The sequence below is a fragment of the Cryptotermes secundus genome, unplaced genomic scaffold, assembly GCF_002891405.2.
Source record: "Cryptotermes secundus unplaced genomic scaffold, Csec_1.0 scaffold3068, whole genome shotgun sequence".
Taxonomy (NCBI): domain Eukaryota; kingdom Metazoa; phylum Arthropoda; class Insecta; order Blattodea; family Kalotermitidae; genus Cryptotermes; species Cryptotermes secundus.
Genome location: NW_019739262.1, coordinates 16,634 through 33,120, shown reverse-complemented (window position 1 = coordinate 33,120; position 16,487 = coordinate 16,634). Strand labels below are relative to the sequence as shown.

The window sequence follows — 16,487 nt, the reverse complement described above, 5'->3', positions numbered from 1 at the left end:
TTACTTTTTTACTTTTATGAACTTCCCGTGCCTATCTCTTTGCTTGCTTGTTCACGTGCTTCTGCTGTTGTTATTTATAACTTGTGACTGCTTTTCTTATATAGCTGAGGAACAAACATGCCATAAGATCACTATCCAGCTAGTCCATTGTCGTGTTGGTCGGATCTACAGAAAACGCAGCTTCCTCTACTGTTGTGTAACCCAGCAATTGACTGTTTACCAAGAATCTGTCTTTGTGGGAACTTGTGTACCAACATGTTGCCTAGCAGTGGGAGTATGTGTAATAGTATCATTTGTTTCTTCTGTGTGATCTCCATGCCCATCCCCTGGTATCCTCCTTGATTGCATTAAAGTGGTATTTTTTTTTCTTAAATTTCATGCCTTAAGTACAGGGGTACATAAATTATGTGAGTACCATGGTATTTTCAGAGTCTAATTTCTGCTTAATTTTATTTTTTAGCTTATGTAATTTGTGCTTTACTCTTCAGGCAGTTTGGATTCCACACTTACTTGATGGACATGATCAGTGCCCCTGAAGCAATCATGAAATACCTCTGCAGAATGTATCAGATCCAAAATATTCCTGTTGGGGATGCCAGAACATTCACTCTCTTTGACAAGGTGCCAGCTTCAGTGCAATGTTTTTTCTCTGGTGAGTATTATATTTTGTCCTGAACTTATCAGAAACACACAGTTTGCATTCTCTATTCTTCTCTTGTCCCCTGATAAGTATTTCTCTGGTGTCTGTATATGTTCTTCCCTGTTTTCTTTAACACAGCTTCCCTTATTCAGTCTGTCCATTTTGGCCACTTGTCAACTGTCTTTGATGATCCAGAGGAGTCCTGGTGGCTTCCATATTAATATATGCCTGTAACACTGCTGTTTAACGTTTCTTATGCAGTTCCTATCTTCAGATCATGCCTATCTCCTGTTCATTTCTTAACTCTTTGATTTCTTGTTCGACATACTTGTTTTAGAACTTTCACATCTGAAGAGATCAGCTTGATGTTAATTACTTAGTACAGTGGTCCTGTTAAAAGATGGTGTCTGATGTAATATGCCAATGTATAGAAGAAACGACAGGTTTTCGCTTTATCTACCCCTTTGTTCATTTGAAGGTAATCTATGAAAGAATTATGAATATTCTTTTGCAGCTTTGTTTATCCTGAAGTGGCTTTAATGTTTCTGGCAGGTAGTTCTGTTGTGGGCCTTGGCAGTCAAAGGGTTAATACTCATTAGTACTCTCTACACATTGTAACCTACTTACATGTCTCTTGGGTCGTGTCTTGTTTATGCTTTGTACAAAATAAGCAAGCAGTTTGTTTTATAGAACATAATTTCAATTTTCTGAGATTTCCCAGTTCCTAATTATACTTGTATATCTGATTGTGGAAAATTTCCCAGTACATCCAATTTTCTGTCTAATCTTTTCTTGGAGTTTTACATTAGTGAACTGTTGTTGTCTGAATAAGAAGAGTACTAAACCTTTCTTATAGTTTTGCTACAGGAAGGATTTTACTTTGTTGACTGGTTCCATGGCTCTGTGCTTTATGGCAATTGGTGCATTGCCAGCTGTGAGGTGCATACGAATTTTACCGATGGATCACCATGCTTGATAACTGATAATGTTTGGAATGAAGTAGTTAAAAATTTGCAGATCACGGGAGGTGCTGAAAGTGCTGTCCCTCTACACATTGATATCTTTCACAGTTAAGTGTTTTGTTAAAAACACAGGTACAACAATCTTTGCACTTACAGGACATGAGACACAACTTTCACCAGAAAAACTGGGACTTCATGAGTTAGATGTGGATTCTGTGAACTCCAGTGATTATTTTGCAGGGGAAACCACACTTCCTTAGAATAGAACGTCAGTTGTGGATTGATCTCACACTCAACGACAGACTGTAGAAACCACCTGCAAAAATGAACCCTGTTAGCTGGATTGTGCAGCTGCAAGGCATGGATCACTCTTCTTTTAAGAGGTCTAAGCTTCATCAATTGCGTTTCCATTCTTACACTAGATTTTCACACTCCATTCTCCTCAGCTAGACATTTCAGTAATTTTATAGTTGTATGCTCAAGTTTGGCTTGTATGTCATCTTATTTCTCCTCAGTAAGCACTTGGCACTTATGTTTTTGTTTCTTGTCTATTAAGAGATCCATCGACCAAATTGTGAATTGTTTGTCTACTGGGAACTCTTTCATCACAAAATTTATATTGAAATATTTGCCAACACTTTCTAGCATATCTGTATTTCACACGGGTGTCATACAGAAATATATGTTGCTCTAAAGAATACCACATCCTGATGCACCACACTGCTCACTAGTTGAGAACAAATGGCTAATGGAGCTGATAAGCATTGCCTACTTCTGACAAATCATAAACAAACTCTTACACATGAACCACACTGCTTGCCTTGAAACAGTGCTGTCCAGCTGTCTACAAGTTAATTTGTTCCCTTCATTCCAAATGTTATTGGCGCTCAGGTATGCTGATTCATCGGCCAAATTTGTATATGCCTTGTGGCAAGCAGTGCACCAGTCTCCATGAAGCTCTGAGCCATGAACTGGTCAACAGAGTTAAAAAACACTCTGTACTTCTTGCATGTTCCTGTCAGGCAGCTCTCAGCACCAGTAAATAATATTTCATGAGGAAAGTACAAAAATATTATGTTGTGGCATTTAGGAGACAGAACCAACAAGAAGTAAAGTGTTAATAATAACAAAACACTGGAACATGTTAGTATTCTTATTTATCCAGAATGTGGCCTCTCTTATGAAGTAGAAAAAAGCTCACAGTGGAAGAACTTGTTTATATCAAAATTCTGGGTGTCCTGAAACACATATGTGTTACTGTAAAGAATCAAAATAATCTATTGTTTTAAAAAATGATGTGGCAAAAAGTTGTTAGCCAAGAGGAGGGGGAACAGTGTTGGTTTAAATGTATTTCATGAGCTGGAGCCACAGCCAAGTACTGATACAAAAGGAATAAATTGTTAACCTGTACTAAGAAGGTATATAGTGAGAAGACATCCTGATGAATTATGGACCCTGTCCCATCATCAGATTCAATATACTGAAACACATTTATAGAATCTGTCCCATCAGAATTACTAAACTGACATATCTGTAGAACCTGTCGCATCTGGAGTACAGTTCACACATATTTACATAATCTGCCCCATCATAAGAACTGTACTGACACAATTACAGAATGTGGTTCATGAAGAGAAAATTCTGAAACAAATGACACCGTTGCCAAACAATCCATGAGCTCGCAGACACTGTTGGGATCAGTTATGGAGTTTGCCAGGAGATCTTAACAGAAAATTTGAACATGTGCAGCATTGCTCCTTCATCACGACAACACACCCACACACATTCCTGAAAACCACAGAGATTCTGACTAACAGCAGCGTGGTTATCATTCTCCATCCTCTCTCTACTCACTAGATTTAGCCCCCTGTGATTTTGCTTTGTGTCCCAAATTGAAAATGAAACTGAAGGGATGACATTTTGAAACAGTATCTAAAATCCAAAGGGAATTGCGAGTGGTGCTTGACAGCATTAAGGAAAATGACTTCCATGGTGCTTTTGAAGCATGGAAAATGTGATATCGCTGTATATGTTCCCATGGAGACTATTTTGAAGGAGATGGCAGCCAAAATTAAGTTAAGCCAGCATTTCTTTTTTGACCTAGTCCAGGAACTTTCCAATAGAACCTCGTATTCTACATTGACACAGTTATGGAACCTTTCCCTCTGGAAGCAGTGTACTGCCACAAGTACAGAATCTTGCTCTTTGAAGTCCTATACCAACACAGCTACAGAAATACCATATTGACATTATTATGGAACCTGTCTCATTGGAAGTACTGCATTTGCACAATTACAGATGCTGTCCATCTCAAGAGCAGAACACCAATATGCCCCACTTGAAAGTACATCTTACCTTGCACAGGCTCTGTTTTACTTTTACAGAAAATCATTTCATTGTTGTGAGAATGTCTAAGTACTCTGGAGAAAAATCGACACAAACCTGTGATGTGCCTGCACCTGTCTATCTCGCCATTTCAAAGAACGTAGAGCTTTTGCAGAAAATACAGGCCAGGCAAGTTTCCTTCTCATTTTGTGATACAGTACTGAGAGGTATAGCATGTGTTAAGAGGGTTCTGGTATTAGAGATGTGTGACACTCAGGCAGTGTAGTTAAATCATTTGATATTAATTGAGCTGTTTCTGCTGTGTCTTCCATTAGCCTTAAATATTTTCAGGGACATTCATTTACATATGTTAGTAACATGTAGGACCTTGTGTGGTTATGTTTCCTCAGTCACCAGTTACTGTAATGTTATAGAATATCACATACAATGCAACCTTGACATAAAGTGGATTTATAAAAGACATAAAAATGTTTGTTTTAACATAAAATCTGAAAATGTTAGAAATGCATAACCTTCAGGCCTGTTTCCTAACTTCTAGGTGATTATACAAGGGTTGGATAAAAAGTAGTGGCAACACTGCTGTAACATGAAAGAGGTGCATCAGGTGGCACTAGCACCATCTGTAGCTGATAGCAGAAGTTCAGTTGAAGTAGTGCAGTGAGAGTCTCTGGGTGTGTTTCATTGAGTTGCATTGTGCATCGTGTTGAAGCGCAGGAGCCCGGTTAAAACATCCTAACAACATGTTCACAGAACAAAAACAACGCTCCTGGATAAAAACTGAAGTTGCACGAGGTTGTAGTGTACAAAACTGTTATCAGGGACTGCGAGAAGCATGTGGTGATGCTGCTTTGCCATATCGCACAGTGGCACAATGGGTGAAAATGTTCCGTGAAGGGGGGGATGCCATTCAGGACGACCCCATGTTGACAACCACACAGTTCAGCTTCTTGCTAAGTGCAGTTTTGCATGTGAATAGAAAAATCATGTTGTGACATGAAGCCCTTAAGGCAGAATAGCAGAGCCAGGAAACATCGCCATTGCTAGGCAGTAGCACAGTGTGCACGTTTCTGTCATATCAAATATAGCTGCAACAACAGAACAGCAGCAGGAAGCCATGTTCCCAGCAGTTGCAGTTGGTGGTTGAGCCGTGAGCATGGAAGCAGAGGAATCTCCACTGGTAGAAGCTGCTACCTTGAAGACAGGACATACTGAGAAGGCTTGGTGTGTGCTATAATGATCTCTAGTGACAGTGTTATGGTTATTTGTAGTTATGAGTCATAAGAATTCAGTAATAAATCCAAACCTCATGTCTTGTCACTAACATGTGACAGCTGGTGTCAGAATTGGGATTGGATTAATTGAATGATTGGATTGAAGACTGCATTAGATATTTATATCAACATGCTACAAAACTGGAGCAAATAATCAAACTCCTATTGGGTGAAATGAGAGAAACTTAAGAGTTGGTGAAGGCCAAGCAAGAAACAGTGGAGGTCTGTCAAGAAAAGGTGGACACTGTGCAAGAAAAGATAGAGGCATAGGTGGGCATATCGGCATGGGTGCTGGCCAAGAAGTGATGGAGGCCTATCAAGAAGAAATGGAGATCAGTCAGGAACAAATCTCGAATCAATGTACAAACAATGAACGCCCCAGTAGAAACCGTGCAGCATAGACTTGAGGCAAGGCTAGCAAAAGTCAAAGCCTGAGCTGAGGATGGATGTGGCAGCAGAACAGGAACCAATGTAGGAAGCATAGAGACATCAAAGTTCAGTGGGTCAGCATCTTTGCAGTGTTTTACCACCAGTTCATTGCTGTGGTAGAGCACTATAAATGGCATCACACATAAAAGCCACATGCCTGCTTGCTACCCCCTGAGGCCAGGCTTTTGATGTTCTTAAAGATAGATATGACACTTTGAGACTGCTTTGGGTACCAGCACCTTGCTGCAGAGGACCTAACTCGGTGAATCCCTGCAAGGATTTTCCACTGTCATCATATAATTGGCCCACCATGCCCTTTCTTCTCTACCTGAAGACCTGCGTATGAGGTGACAGATGCTGGATACAAAATGACTGACACTTGGGGAACAAATGGGAGCCAGCGAGAAGGATAAACAATGCTCAAGAAATGAACAGAAGTCAGCATGAAGAGATGACCGACCCTTGAAAATCAAATGGAACCTGATGGGAAAGTGAACATTCCATTCCCACCCTATAGCTTTCTGTTGCACGTCAGAGCTGAAATGGATGACAGTCTGATTGCCCAGGATTGGATTGGTTACAAACAGTGCCCTGTGATTGTTGATGCCAGAGAGTCTGTTAAAATTGTCAGAGCTAACAACACCTCACAATAGCCCTGAAGGAAGCCTTAGTGGAACTGACCCAGGGACAGAGCCCAATACCTGTCTGGGTGCTCATCATAGAAATCACAGACCAGTTCATCCTAGGACTAGATGTTCTGCGCATCTATGGTGCATTCGTGTATCAAGGGCACCACATGCTGAAACTGTGTCAGGAAGAATGATCAGTATGGAGCTCCTGCACAATGGCACCGGTCTTCCTGTCTTGTGGCATTGAGTGACCATGCGATACTGGCATGATGCAAGAGAGTAGTGATAGCACATCTTGAAATCTCCCTTGGAGTGGAAAAACAGCCTGATAGAACCAAGCTCAATGCATTGGAACCCCAGACCCAAGAGCCCACCCACAGTTACAGGACATGATTGTGACTACCACACCACACTTAAGCAACAAAGAAAACCAAGAATTGAAAGAACTAATTATGAGTAACAGAGATGTCTTTATGACAAAGAGCAGTGCCTATGGGCAGACAAACAGAATGTATCAATGCTGGAGAGGCCTGACTGAATCAACAACCCCAGAGGAGGCTCCCTATAGCGAAACAGGCAGAAGTGGGCAAGATGCACCAGGATATGCAATGATTCAATGTTGCTGAAGAGTCAGGCAGGATATGGTCATCTTCCATTCTCATCTGGAAGAAAAACGGCAACCTCCATTTTTGTGTAGACTACAGGAAGCTGAATGACATTACAAATAAAGCCTATTTTGCACTATCTAGGTTGGTGACACATTTGACGTGTTCATCAAAGCCAAATGGTTCTTCACCCTAGTAACTGAAGAGTGGATATTGGCTGGTGACACTATACTCTGATGATGGGCAAAAGACGGCTTTTTTGATGGTTCAAGGGCTCTGGCAATTCACAGACATGTCTTATGTACTCAGCAACGTTCCAGTGATGTTGGAGTGGTTGATGGAAACTCTTGTGAGGTCTGACTTACAAGTCTTGCGTGGTGTACCTGAATGATGTGATTATAATTGACTGCATGTTCCGAGAACAACTGCACAACCTACAGTAAGTATTCCATTGATTCCAAGAGGCCCATCTAATGTTCATCCCAGGAAAGTGCAAACTCTTTCAGAAGGGTGTATGGTACCAGGGTAACATTGTCTAGCCAGAGGGTGTGACCACAGACCCAAAGAAAAACTGAATGTCATGTGGGAATTGCTGACACCAAGGGAGGACAAAGGGGCTTTCAGAGCCTGTGTACTTACTACAGGCAGTTTATCTCCGACTTCGCTGACATCGCACAGCAGCTGACCAGACTCATAGATGAGAAACAAGCCTTTGCATTGGTCCCCAGGACTGGAGGCCACCTTCCAATCACTTAAGGAGGCCATCTGTACTGCACCCATCCTAGGTTACTTGCAACCAGGAGAGAAGTTCATTGTTAACACAGACATGAGTAACATCAGAATTGGAGTACTGTCTTGGGTACAGGATGGCCAGGAGCAGGTAATGGCCTACTACAGACAGTGAACAATGCAGGAAGAAATTACTGCATCAGCTGGAGGGAACTGCTGGTCACCATGAGGACACTGGAACGCTTCCATGAATACTTCTACGGACAAGAATTCCACATGCGCACCAACCATTCCACGCTAACCAGGTTCATGGCTGTTAAGAAACTGGAGGGGCAAGGAGTCAGTTTATTAAGATGTTATTTTTGCTACATGTTTTGGTCATTTAAAACCATCATCAGTCACTTATGAATAACAAAATGCATCCACATTCATTACTAGACACGCGTTCTAGTAATGCAGAGAAACGGCACACAGAGTGCATACAAATCATCTTTCCTCCTCGATTTTCCTTTTGAGACACTTTGCAATTTCTTTTTAAGGTGGCCAGGATCTGAATGAGTTATTGGTTTCGAATAATCCCAGTCCAGTTAACCTTCTTGGTCTTTCTTTCGCCTTGGACTAACTGTAAAGGATGAAAAATTTTGTCTCACTCAGCCTGGATTAGTGTCTCACTGAGAAGAGTTCTTTCTCTGTCTCTTCTGTAACTGAGAAATATTGCGTTGAGACATTGCAAACAGAAGTTAAAAGAAAGATCTTGTCTCCTGATTTATTGTATTTACTTATGTATTAGGCCAGTCTGTGCCATGTGTGTTAGTGTTACTTCAGTTTCACCTTTGTTGTGCCTGCCCCTTTGCTCTGGGCATTTGCACTTTGTGTTGTGTGGAGAATTGGTGGCATAGTTATAATCTTGCTTCCATTCAAAAGTGACCTCCTGGTTTTAGTTTTGTAGATTTTTAAGTGATTTTAATGATATTTCTTCTGAGTATGATTTACTTGCCAAGAGGTCTTCTTACTGATATATTTGACTGAGGTTGGTTTTGACAGTGAATATGTTGACTGTTTCATTAACAATATTTCTTGTCCTAGGGAATGAAGCAAATGAAGTTTCTCCCAAATTTTTACAATTAAATGAATTCATAATAATCTGTAGCTCAATGCTCAACTTGCCCCTTGGTGAGCATAATCCAGAGTGAGTGTAAACCCTGACTCTGCCTCATTTTCCATATGTCTCTCACAGAGTGTACAGGATGAAATGGCAAGTGTTCAGGTTTACTGTTTTCTTTTTATTATTTCAGTCTTCTGCCTTTTCCTCTCTCTGTTTTTATGTAATTAAAAATAAAATTACAGTACATTTTACATGTACTCTTTTTATATATGCCCATTATATACCTATTGCAGGGTACATAGAAAAACATGTACTTTATGGGCGATATAAGGGATTTTTAAGGGCAATTCTGACTCTTTGCATTTTAGGTTTACTGACACCTTCATAGGATATGACTCCACTGGAACCTGCCTGCTTCTGACTTTAGTGTCAAAATCTGATATTCAAGTAATGAGTTATGTCATTACAGGTTGAGTAGTCTGAATACAGATAAGCAGGAAAAAATGAAGGCATTGGAACATGTACAGAGACAGATTTATTCCGCTGAACAGAAGATGGAAGAACTGCGCTCCAAGAAGCACAGTCTGATGGAGCGCCTGGAGCAGCTGCGAACTGTGCAAGCAAGACTTGGTGCGAAACAGAAGCAGCTGCAGAACCTGGAACAAGACAAGGTGGACCCTGTGTTAGAGAGAGCTAGGTGCAGGAAGGACACTCAGGTACAGTGTCAAACTACTTGTGATTACCTGCACTGGGAGGCCATGCCAGAGTTAGTCTCCAGCTTCTTATTATGGCACGCCAGTTCAATCCAGACTCAGTATTCTGAATGATTCATTATGGTTAATGCAGATCTTTATGTTCAGAAGGCTCTGGTTCAAATCTCAGTTCAGAAACCAGTTTCAATGTAACCTTGGGGAATTCACAGAATTAGTAAAAATATTTGTATATACTCATAATATGTAAGGTTAAGTACATAACAGTCTTGAAGCCATCTTCTAACTTGTTATTACTTATATTGCAATATACCATTAAGGTTTAAAAGCAATCTAATGAAAGTATGGCAGTAATGATTTTCCTTCAGATATGAAAGTAACGAAGAAGAATGCTGGTCTGTGAATCTCAATTTGTTAAAAGTCGTGTTGTTTTGAATAAATTGCTTTCCATATCTTTGCTTTGCCGATTTAAAAAATTTCAAGAATATTTTACAATCACATAGAATTCATTACAAATTAGGAGAACTGAGAACGTGTTTTCTTCTGTCTGGATATATTTATTTATCATGTTTCAATGGATAAATCACTTTTTACCACTTGAAAGCATGTAGATAAATAAAATGATGATAATGAAAATAATTTATGTGTAAATAAACATTAATCTGGGTTCAGTGAATAACCTATTAAAACAGTGCTTTTTGGTCCTTTGTGTGTGTGTGTGTGCGCGCACGCGCGCATATGCTAATATGCTGGTGGGAGGGGGGCGCATGCAGTGGCAGGCATCTCTCTTGTCAGTGGTCAATGCAGTATTTTGCCAAAATTGGAACTCTGCGATATAATCTGTGACCACAATTCCTTTCACATTTTTGTTGGCACCATTTTGAATTTGGAGTTACTTAAAACTTGTAGTGAAGCATTTTTAATGTGTTTTGAGGTTGTCACAGCAGTGAATATTAAGGTTACAGTCTTCTGGGATATAAAACCTTGTAGTTTGATAGATACCACATTGTGAACGTACATGCCACATTGCACTTGACACATCCCAGAAGTCTGCACTGATAACTAGAATGAAATTGCCTTACTAAGCTGATCAGAAGGTGCTACTCTGTTTTCATATATCGTAGCCTTAGTCAGTCCAGCCCTTCACAGTGTATTTCCATAAGATACTGTCATGTGTTGAGTGACTTGACACAGGGTTTGGATTTACTGGACTCCCAAATTTGTCATGACTACAAGTAATTATAGCTGTTTCACAAATTCACACACTTTACAGCTCACTATATCACACAGCAAGTCTTCTGCAACTTTACTAGACGTTGCTACACAGCAGCTTCCAACAGTGGGGACTCCTTGCCTCCTGTGCCTTCCATCAGGGGTCAAATGTCTCACAACCACCTCAGGCTCAGAATGGGTGAAGACTGTCTGCAGGCTGTCCTGATATACCCTCTGCACGGACCCAACAGAGAACACCAACTCGAACAGCAACTCTGTTATTGTGTGTGTTTCTACTGCAGTGGGCACATGAGTTGGTTGCTGTGGAAATGCGTTTGCAGAGCAATTGCATAGTAGTGACTGTCTCTATGGCTCCACAAACCTGTCTTTGAGCAGACATGTTGCAATATTATCTTCCAACTTATAACTGAGTATCCCAAATACACTGATAACATGCATTCTACATGTCTTGCTAATTTAATCCTTGGAGTGTTCATTGTAACACTATTAGGACTTGAGTACAAATTTTGAAGCTCTTATCAAGGAATTTTCTGTCGTAAATCCAAATACTCTTTTTTCCCCCCCCCCTCAGATTTTGTTGTTCATGCCAGCACATATTTATAACATTAATTTATTTTTACAGTGTTGATATGTGTTTCATGCAAGTTTGGTTCTCTGCTCTGTGTTACAGAGGTTGGTTTTTAAATTGACTGAGCAGAATATGCAGCTGGTTGAGATTCTGAAACAGTATGAAGAGTCTCTCATTAAGAATCAAATTTTGCGTCTAGAGTTGGAGAATACAAGAGAACAAAGTATTAAGAAAGAAAATGAATCACGTCAGCTACGCCAGAAGTGCAGTGATGCCAAGGTATTACTCCATCTCCTTTGGCCTTCTGTTTTCTATATTAACTGATGTGCAGATGGTGAGAACCCTAATGGTTCCACTTGGCTTTTGCTGGCTGATCAACCATTTGTAGTGTTTGATACCATTCTCCTAAGTTTGCGCCATCCTTCTTGTTCATTTCAATTTTTATGTGGGTTGTCTAACAACCAAACCTCTCTGTGTAGCTCTTTCTTCCCAACAATTCTTTTACTGCCCAGTTCCAATGCACTTTCCATAAGTGTGACATCTTTCTTAACCTTCTGTTATCATCTTGATGTTGGTCTTCCTCTTGGGAGCGTTTTTCTTTTATTTTCATGTTCAAAACCTTCTTTGGGTTTCTCTTTTTGTTCATTCATGAAATGTGTCTGTGCTCTCCAGTTGTGTTGATTATTAATTCATCTTCCAGTGTAAGTTAGTAAATAAAGGTATCCCTGTAACAGACCGTGGAGGCCCATAGGGTTGTGAGATGTTCAGGTTCCCACATTTTCTAGACAATCAGCTCATAGATGGTGGCAAGGTTGTCAGTCCTACGCATCGGCCACCCTTTACCCCCAAGAATATTCCTGGTACTCATTTCTGTTGGAGGCTGAGTCGACCCCAGGGCCATAGTGCGCCTGGAAGGATTAAAATCAAATGACCTCATTGGGACTTGAACCCGCGACCTTCCGGCTTGTAGCATCATGCCTCAACCAACTACACTACTGTGTGCCCCCCATCTTCCAATGTATTCATCTTTAAATTTTCTACAGTCTTTTCTTGTTTTCTTTCCTTTCATTTCCCCTCCGTACTTCTTAGAAGTTCATCTCAGCTGTTCTGTTAAGCCTTCATCATGGTTTCACCAATGCCATGCCTTGTGACGGGTATTTAAATGCTTTATCTGCGATTTCATGTACACCATACATTCTACTACAAGCTTAATTTCTCTGTCATCTAATTGAGGAATGAAATGCTCTATTGAGATGGAAGTTTGTATCAAGCTATGATGAGGTAAACAGATTGTTTTTATGTCGATGACTTTGGTTCTCGTATAGCAGACAGCTAAGACTCTAATCTGAATGTCTGACATCACAGTCATCACATTCTTTTCTTCTGTATGTTCCTGTAGAGCCATTGATGACCTGCTGGTCCACCAGCTGTTATCAGTTGTCTTGATATTTCAGCCATCTGATATACCAATTTCTTCATCCTCTTCCATTTTTGAGAGTTCTTCCTCCCCATTCTCTGCTTCTTCCTTTGCCTTTCCCATTAGTGAGTTTTGGAAATAACATCCATCCATATTATGCTTCATTACCTTTCCACCTATCGCTGAGTTTACTCATCCTGTGTTACTGTACAGATTGTCTCTCTTACGGCTTCCTTCTAAATAATTCTTGAATTTTTTCTTTAACCTCTTTAACATCTGGTCATTTTTCCCATTGCTTTTTTCCCTCATAATTTTCCATATTTGCATATGTCTTGAAACTAGTTCAGCCAGGTTTTTCTTCTTTGCCAATTCTCTCATTCCACCTGGCCATTTCTTCATACCCTTTGCCTTTATGATGTTTACCCACATTCTTCGTCTCATACTGTTATTAGTGTATTTCTGAGCAGCTTCCATTCTACTTCCACTGACCCAATATAATTCTTTGGTACTTTTCCTTTTACATACTTTGGAATTTTTCTGTAATTTCCTTATTCTGGAATTTGAATGTCTGAAGGTTTGATGCTGCCTTAGCCACTAATTCAATTATTGGTATATTTTTAAAATCAACTTATGTGATACCTGTTGACACTGTCAAAGTAACACTCACTGCTCTGATATCTCTTGAAAACATTTCTGAATCTTGTGTTGTAATTATATAATCTATTATGCTCTTCACTTTTCCATCCCAGCTGTAGCTTATTGTTTTACGACTTAATTGCCTTTCAAACATCAGCTACCCACAACCCATCTAGTTGTTATACACATGTACAATTAAACCTCTTCATTCATTTCATTATTTCTGTTGTCCTGTTGCTTGATTTTGCGACATAACTGGAAAGCCAGAAATGCTTACTTAATGCAGTGTTGTCAACAAACAGCGCTGTACAGGATCTTACTGAGCAGTTCAGCTCACAGAACTGGAACTCCAGATGCCTGCCATTGTAATTACAAAGCTGCCTTTGTCATAGTTCTACGGTTGTACCTCTGAAACCTTTTTTTTTTTTTTAATTAACATCCCTTTCTCACTGTTGGGTGCGTTCAGATAAAAATTTCATGTATTTCTCAAGTCCTGGTGCTGTCAGGATCCCTTGCATCACAATCACTGTTATCAAACATCACACTGCAATAATTACTGCTCTCACTTTGTGTTTCCAGGGTTCTGGGTTTAAGTCTTGGCTCAGGAACTGTTTGAAGTGTTTTGTGATTTTTTTCCAAGTATCACAATGAACATTGCTTTGCCATTGCACACTGTAACCTACACAATTGACAAAGCATTGGTAAATAAATCAGGATAGACAATTTCTAATTATTGTATTGGAGTAAAATTACACTTAACAATTTGGCTGTCTGCACCATGTGTTTCATTCTTAAAATATGTCAACATTCTGATACGCAAGAAGATATGTGATTGCTTTGCAATATCCTTCATTGTGGTCTTGAGGAGAATGAAGCCACCTGTTAGGCATGATTTCTGTTGTAATATCTCTTACCATTCAACTAGGCCATGGTTCTAAATATAGAGGAGAAATTGCGTGAAACCAGAACTGAGGTAAAGAGGCTGTTTCAAGAAGCTAAAGCTACAACAGGGGGTGTTGGTCCTCTTGATGCAGCATTTGAGCAGTTCAGTAGAGTGTTCCATGTACTTGGTGATACTGAAGAAGAACTAGATAGAGAGATTCAAGACACCCAAGCTAAGGCTGACTGTCTTGGGGAAGCAGATGAAACAGTAAGTGAACATGTTATCCATTAAACACATGTAATGAAAGGTAGTTGGGGTTGTACTTTACTGTATTAACTTGGAAGGGGGGAGACATCTGGCCCCTTCCACCCCCAGCACTTGGATTATTGTTGGATCCCAATGTTACTGGATGTAATGAACAAGAAAAAAATATGTCGCAAACTTATTCAGAGTTTCTCTGAAATTCTGAAGTTTTCACTGTGACAAGTGACTAGCATTCCTTCAATTGAAAGCATGAAATAAATATGGTAAATGAAGACAGACACACAGAAAAAAAGAATAGCTTTAAACACACTCCAGGTAATGAAAACAAAATTGAATGGTCCATGAGGCAGGCATTCACTTCACCTCTTCTTGCCAAGCATGTTGACTCATGCACTAGAGTTCTGACTTGTATTTCAGAGGTTCCTTGTTTTAACACTGACTGCTGACTGAGGGTTTCATGGTTTTCTACACAAATTCTGCTTCTTTCAGCATCCTTTCTAATTATCCATTATCATTCAACATTATATAGTGTTAGTTACTGACATCAGTAAGTGAACTGCAAATGGATATAAACTACTGCCTTTTTTCCTTGTTTGTGTCCATGCATGTGTCAAGCTGTTGCATCATTTGTCGACTCAGGTCTCCAGTAGTCTCTTTAAAGCAGGTCAGATTTGTTTTCAGAATGTCCTGAAAGCTGAGTGGCTGTAGGCAGATACAGACTAGCAGTCCCTGCCGCCTTGTAAATCAGACAGTTCTTCTCTGTGGGCTTAATGTTAGAAATGGTGGTGATGTTGCCTGTTGTTTGGAAACCCAGTTTTTGACAAAGGATGCTGAAAATAGGGTGTATTTCTACAGCATTTGAAAATAGACATATCACTTGCTGCTTTGTTTCTCCTTGTATNTGTAGGAACACGAAGACACTTGCTGCAAGAAGCCATGGTGAAACTGAATGAATGTGAAATATTTTCTGACCTTTTCCTTCTCAGAGGGTTCTGACAGTAATATAGACCCCCACAAAGTTTACAAGGGTTCTTTACAAACATGCACAAAAACTATCATATATATGTCTTTGGTTGATGAGTGCCAAGAGAGCAAAGAAGGGAAGAGATTGTCAAAGCGTTAAAACACGCCAACGCCAGGGAACGGCTGGCATCGTCCGGGCGTTAAAACACGCCCGCGCCAGTCAAAGAGTTAAAAGTCCATAAAGTACTCAATAATAACAAAGCACAAAGCAATTTTTTTATAATTATACAGATCCCTCACACAGAGTTATGTCAGAATTGAGACCTGCTTGTTCAGCAGCATTTGTCATATTGTGAGGTGCGCCATGGATGGAAGTCGCAGTTGGTAGCAAATTATAAGTCTAACTGTTGATGGGAGACTTCTTCACAGGTTTAATGACTGAGATGGTCAGAAATTAAAAGAAAGATTTTGAGTTTCTCATAATGAAATCATACAGTGTGTTGTCTGTAGCCAAAGTGATATGTGGCATACTTACGTGGTGATTGACTGTGTTTATTAGTGTGGAGTTTTCTGCATTCTGTTCAGGTATCTTAATATGATGGCACTCATTTAGGATGGTGACACTTATCCTTTTAAACATGCAGTAAGTGCAATAAAAGCCTGGTCTGCTTTTGAGTAGATGGAATTTAATTTTATAATTCTATGTATCTGCACATCGTTTTGTCAGATTTTTTGCATTTAATAATCTGTGACAGTCAAAAAAAACGTTTTGAAGCCATAACTCAATAGTACATTCCACAATTTTTTACATGCTTCCCTATTTTAAAATTTATGGTGAATTTTAAGTTATAGAAATGCTGAAAAGTGTAGTAGATTATTTTTTTTTATTGCTAGAGGTCAACTTGTACAGCGAATGCCTTACCAAGGAAGCTCTGGATGGGCTCGGTGACTTCAAAGTAGGAGGGCAAATTATTCAAACTGTGAAATATGCAGATGACCTTGTGTTAATGGCTAAGGAAGAAACTGTGCTACAGGGCATGATTGATAGACTAATTGAAATTGGAAGGTGCTATGGCATGGAAATGAATGTGGAGAAA

General features: G+C 39.8%; 1 protein-coding gene across 4 annotated transcripts in view; it reads left to right on the top strand.

The window, feature by feature from the left end:
• LOC111871940 (structural maintenance of chromosomes protein 5) overlaps positions 1-16,487 on the top strand; it is a 72,273-nt gene that overhangs the window by 46,695 nt on the left and 9,091 nt on the right. For all 4 annotated transcript variants that reach the window (XM_023865371.2, XM_023865370.2, XM_023865368.2 and 1 more), the window contains 5 exons: positions 489-652; positions 3,987-4,116; positions 9,186-9,432; positions 11,330-11,506; positions 14,206-14,430. In XM_023865371.2, coding sequence (XP_023721139.1) covers positions 489-652; positions 3,987-4,116; positions 9,186-9,432; positions 11,330-11,506; positions 14,206-14,430 — 943 coding nt within the window. The remainder of the gene's footprint in view (positions 1-488; positions 653-3,986; positions 4,117-9,185; positions 9,433-11,329; positions 11,507-14,205; positions 14,431-16,487) is intronic.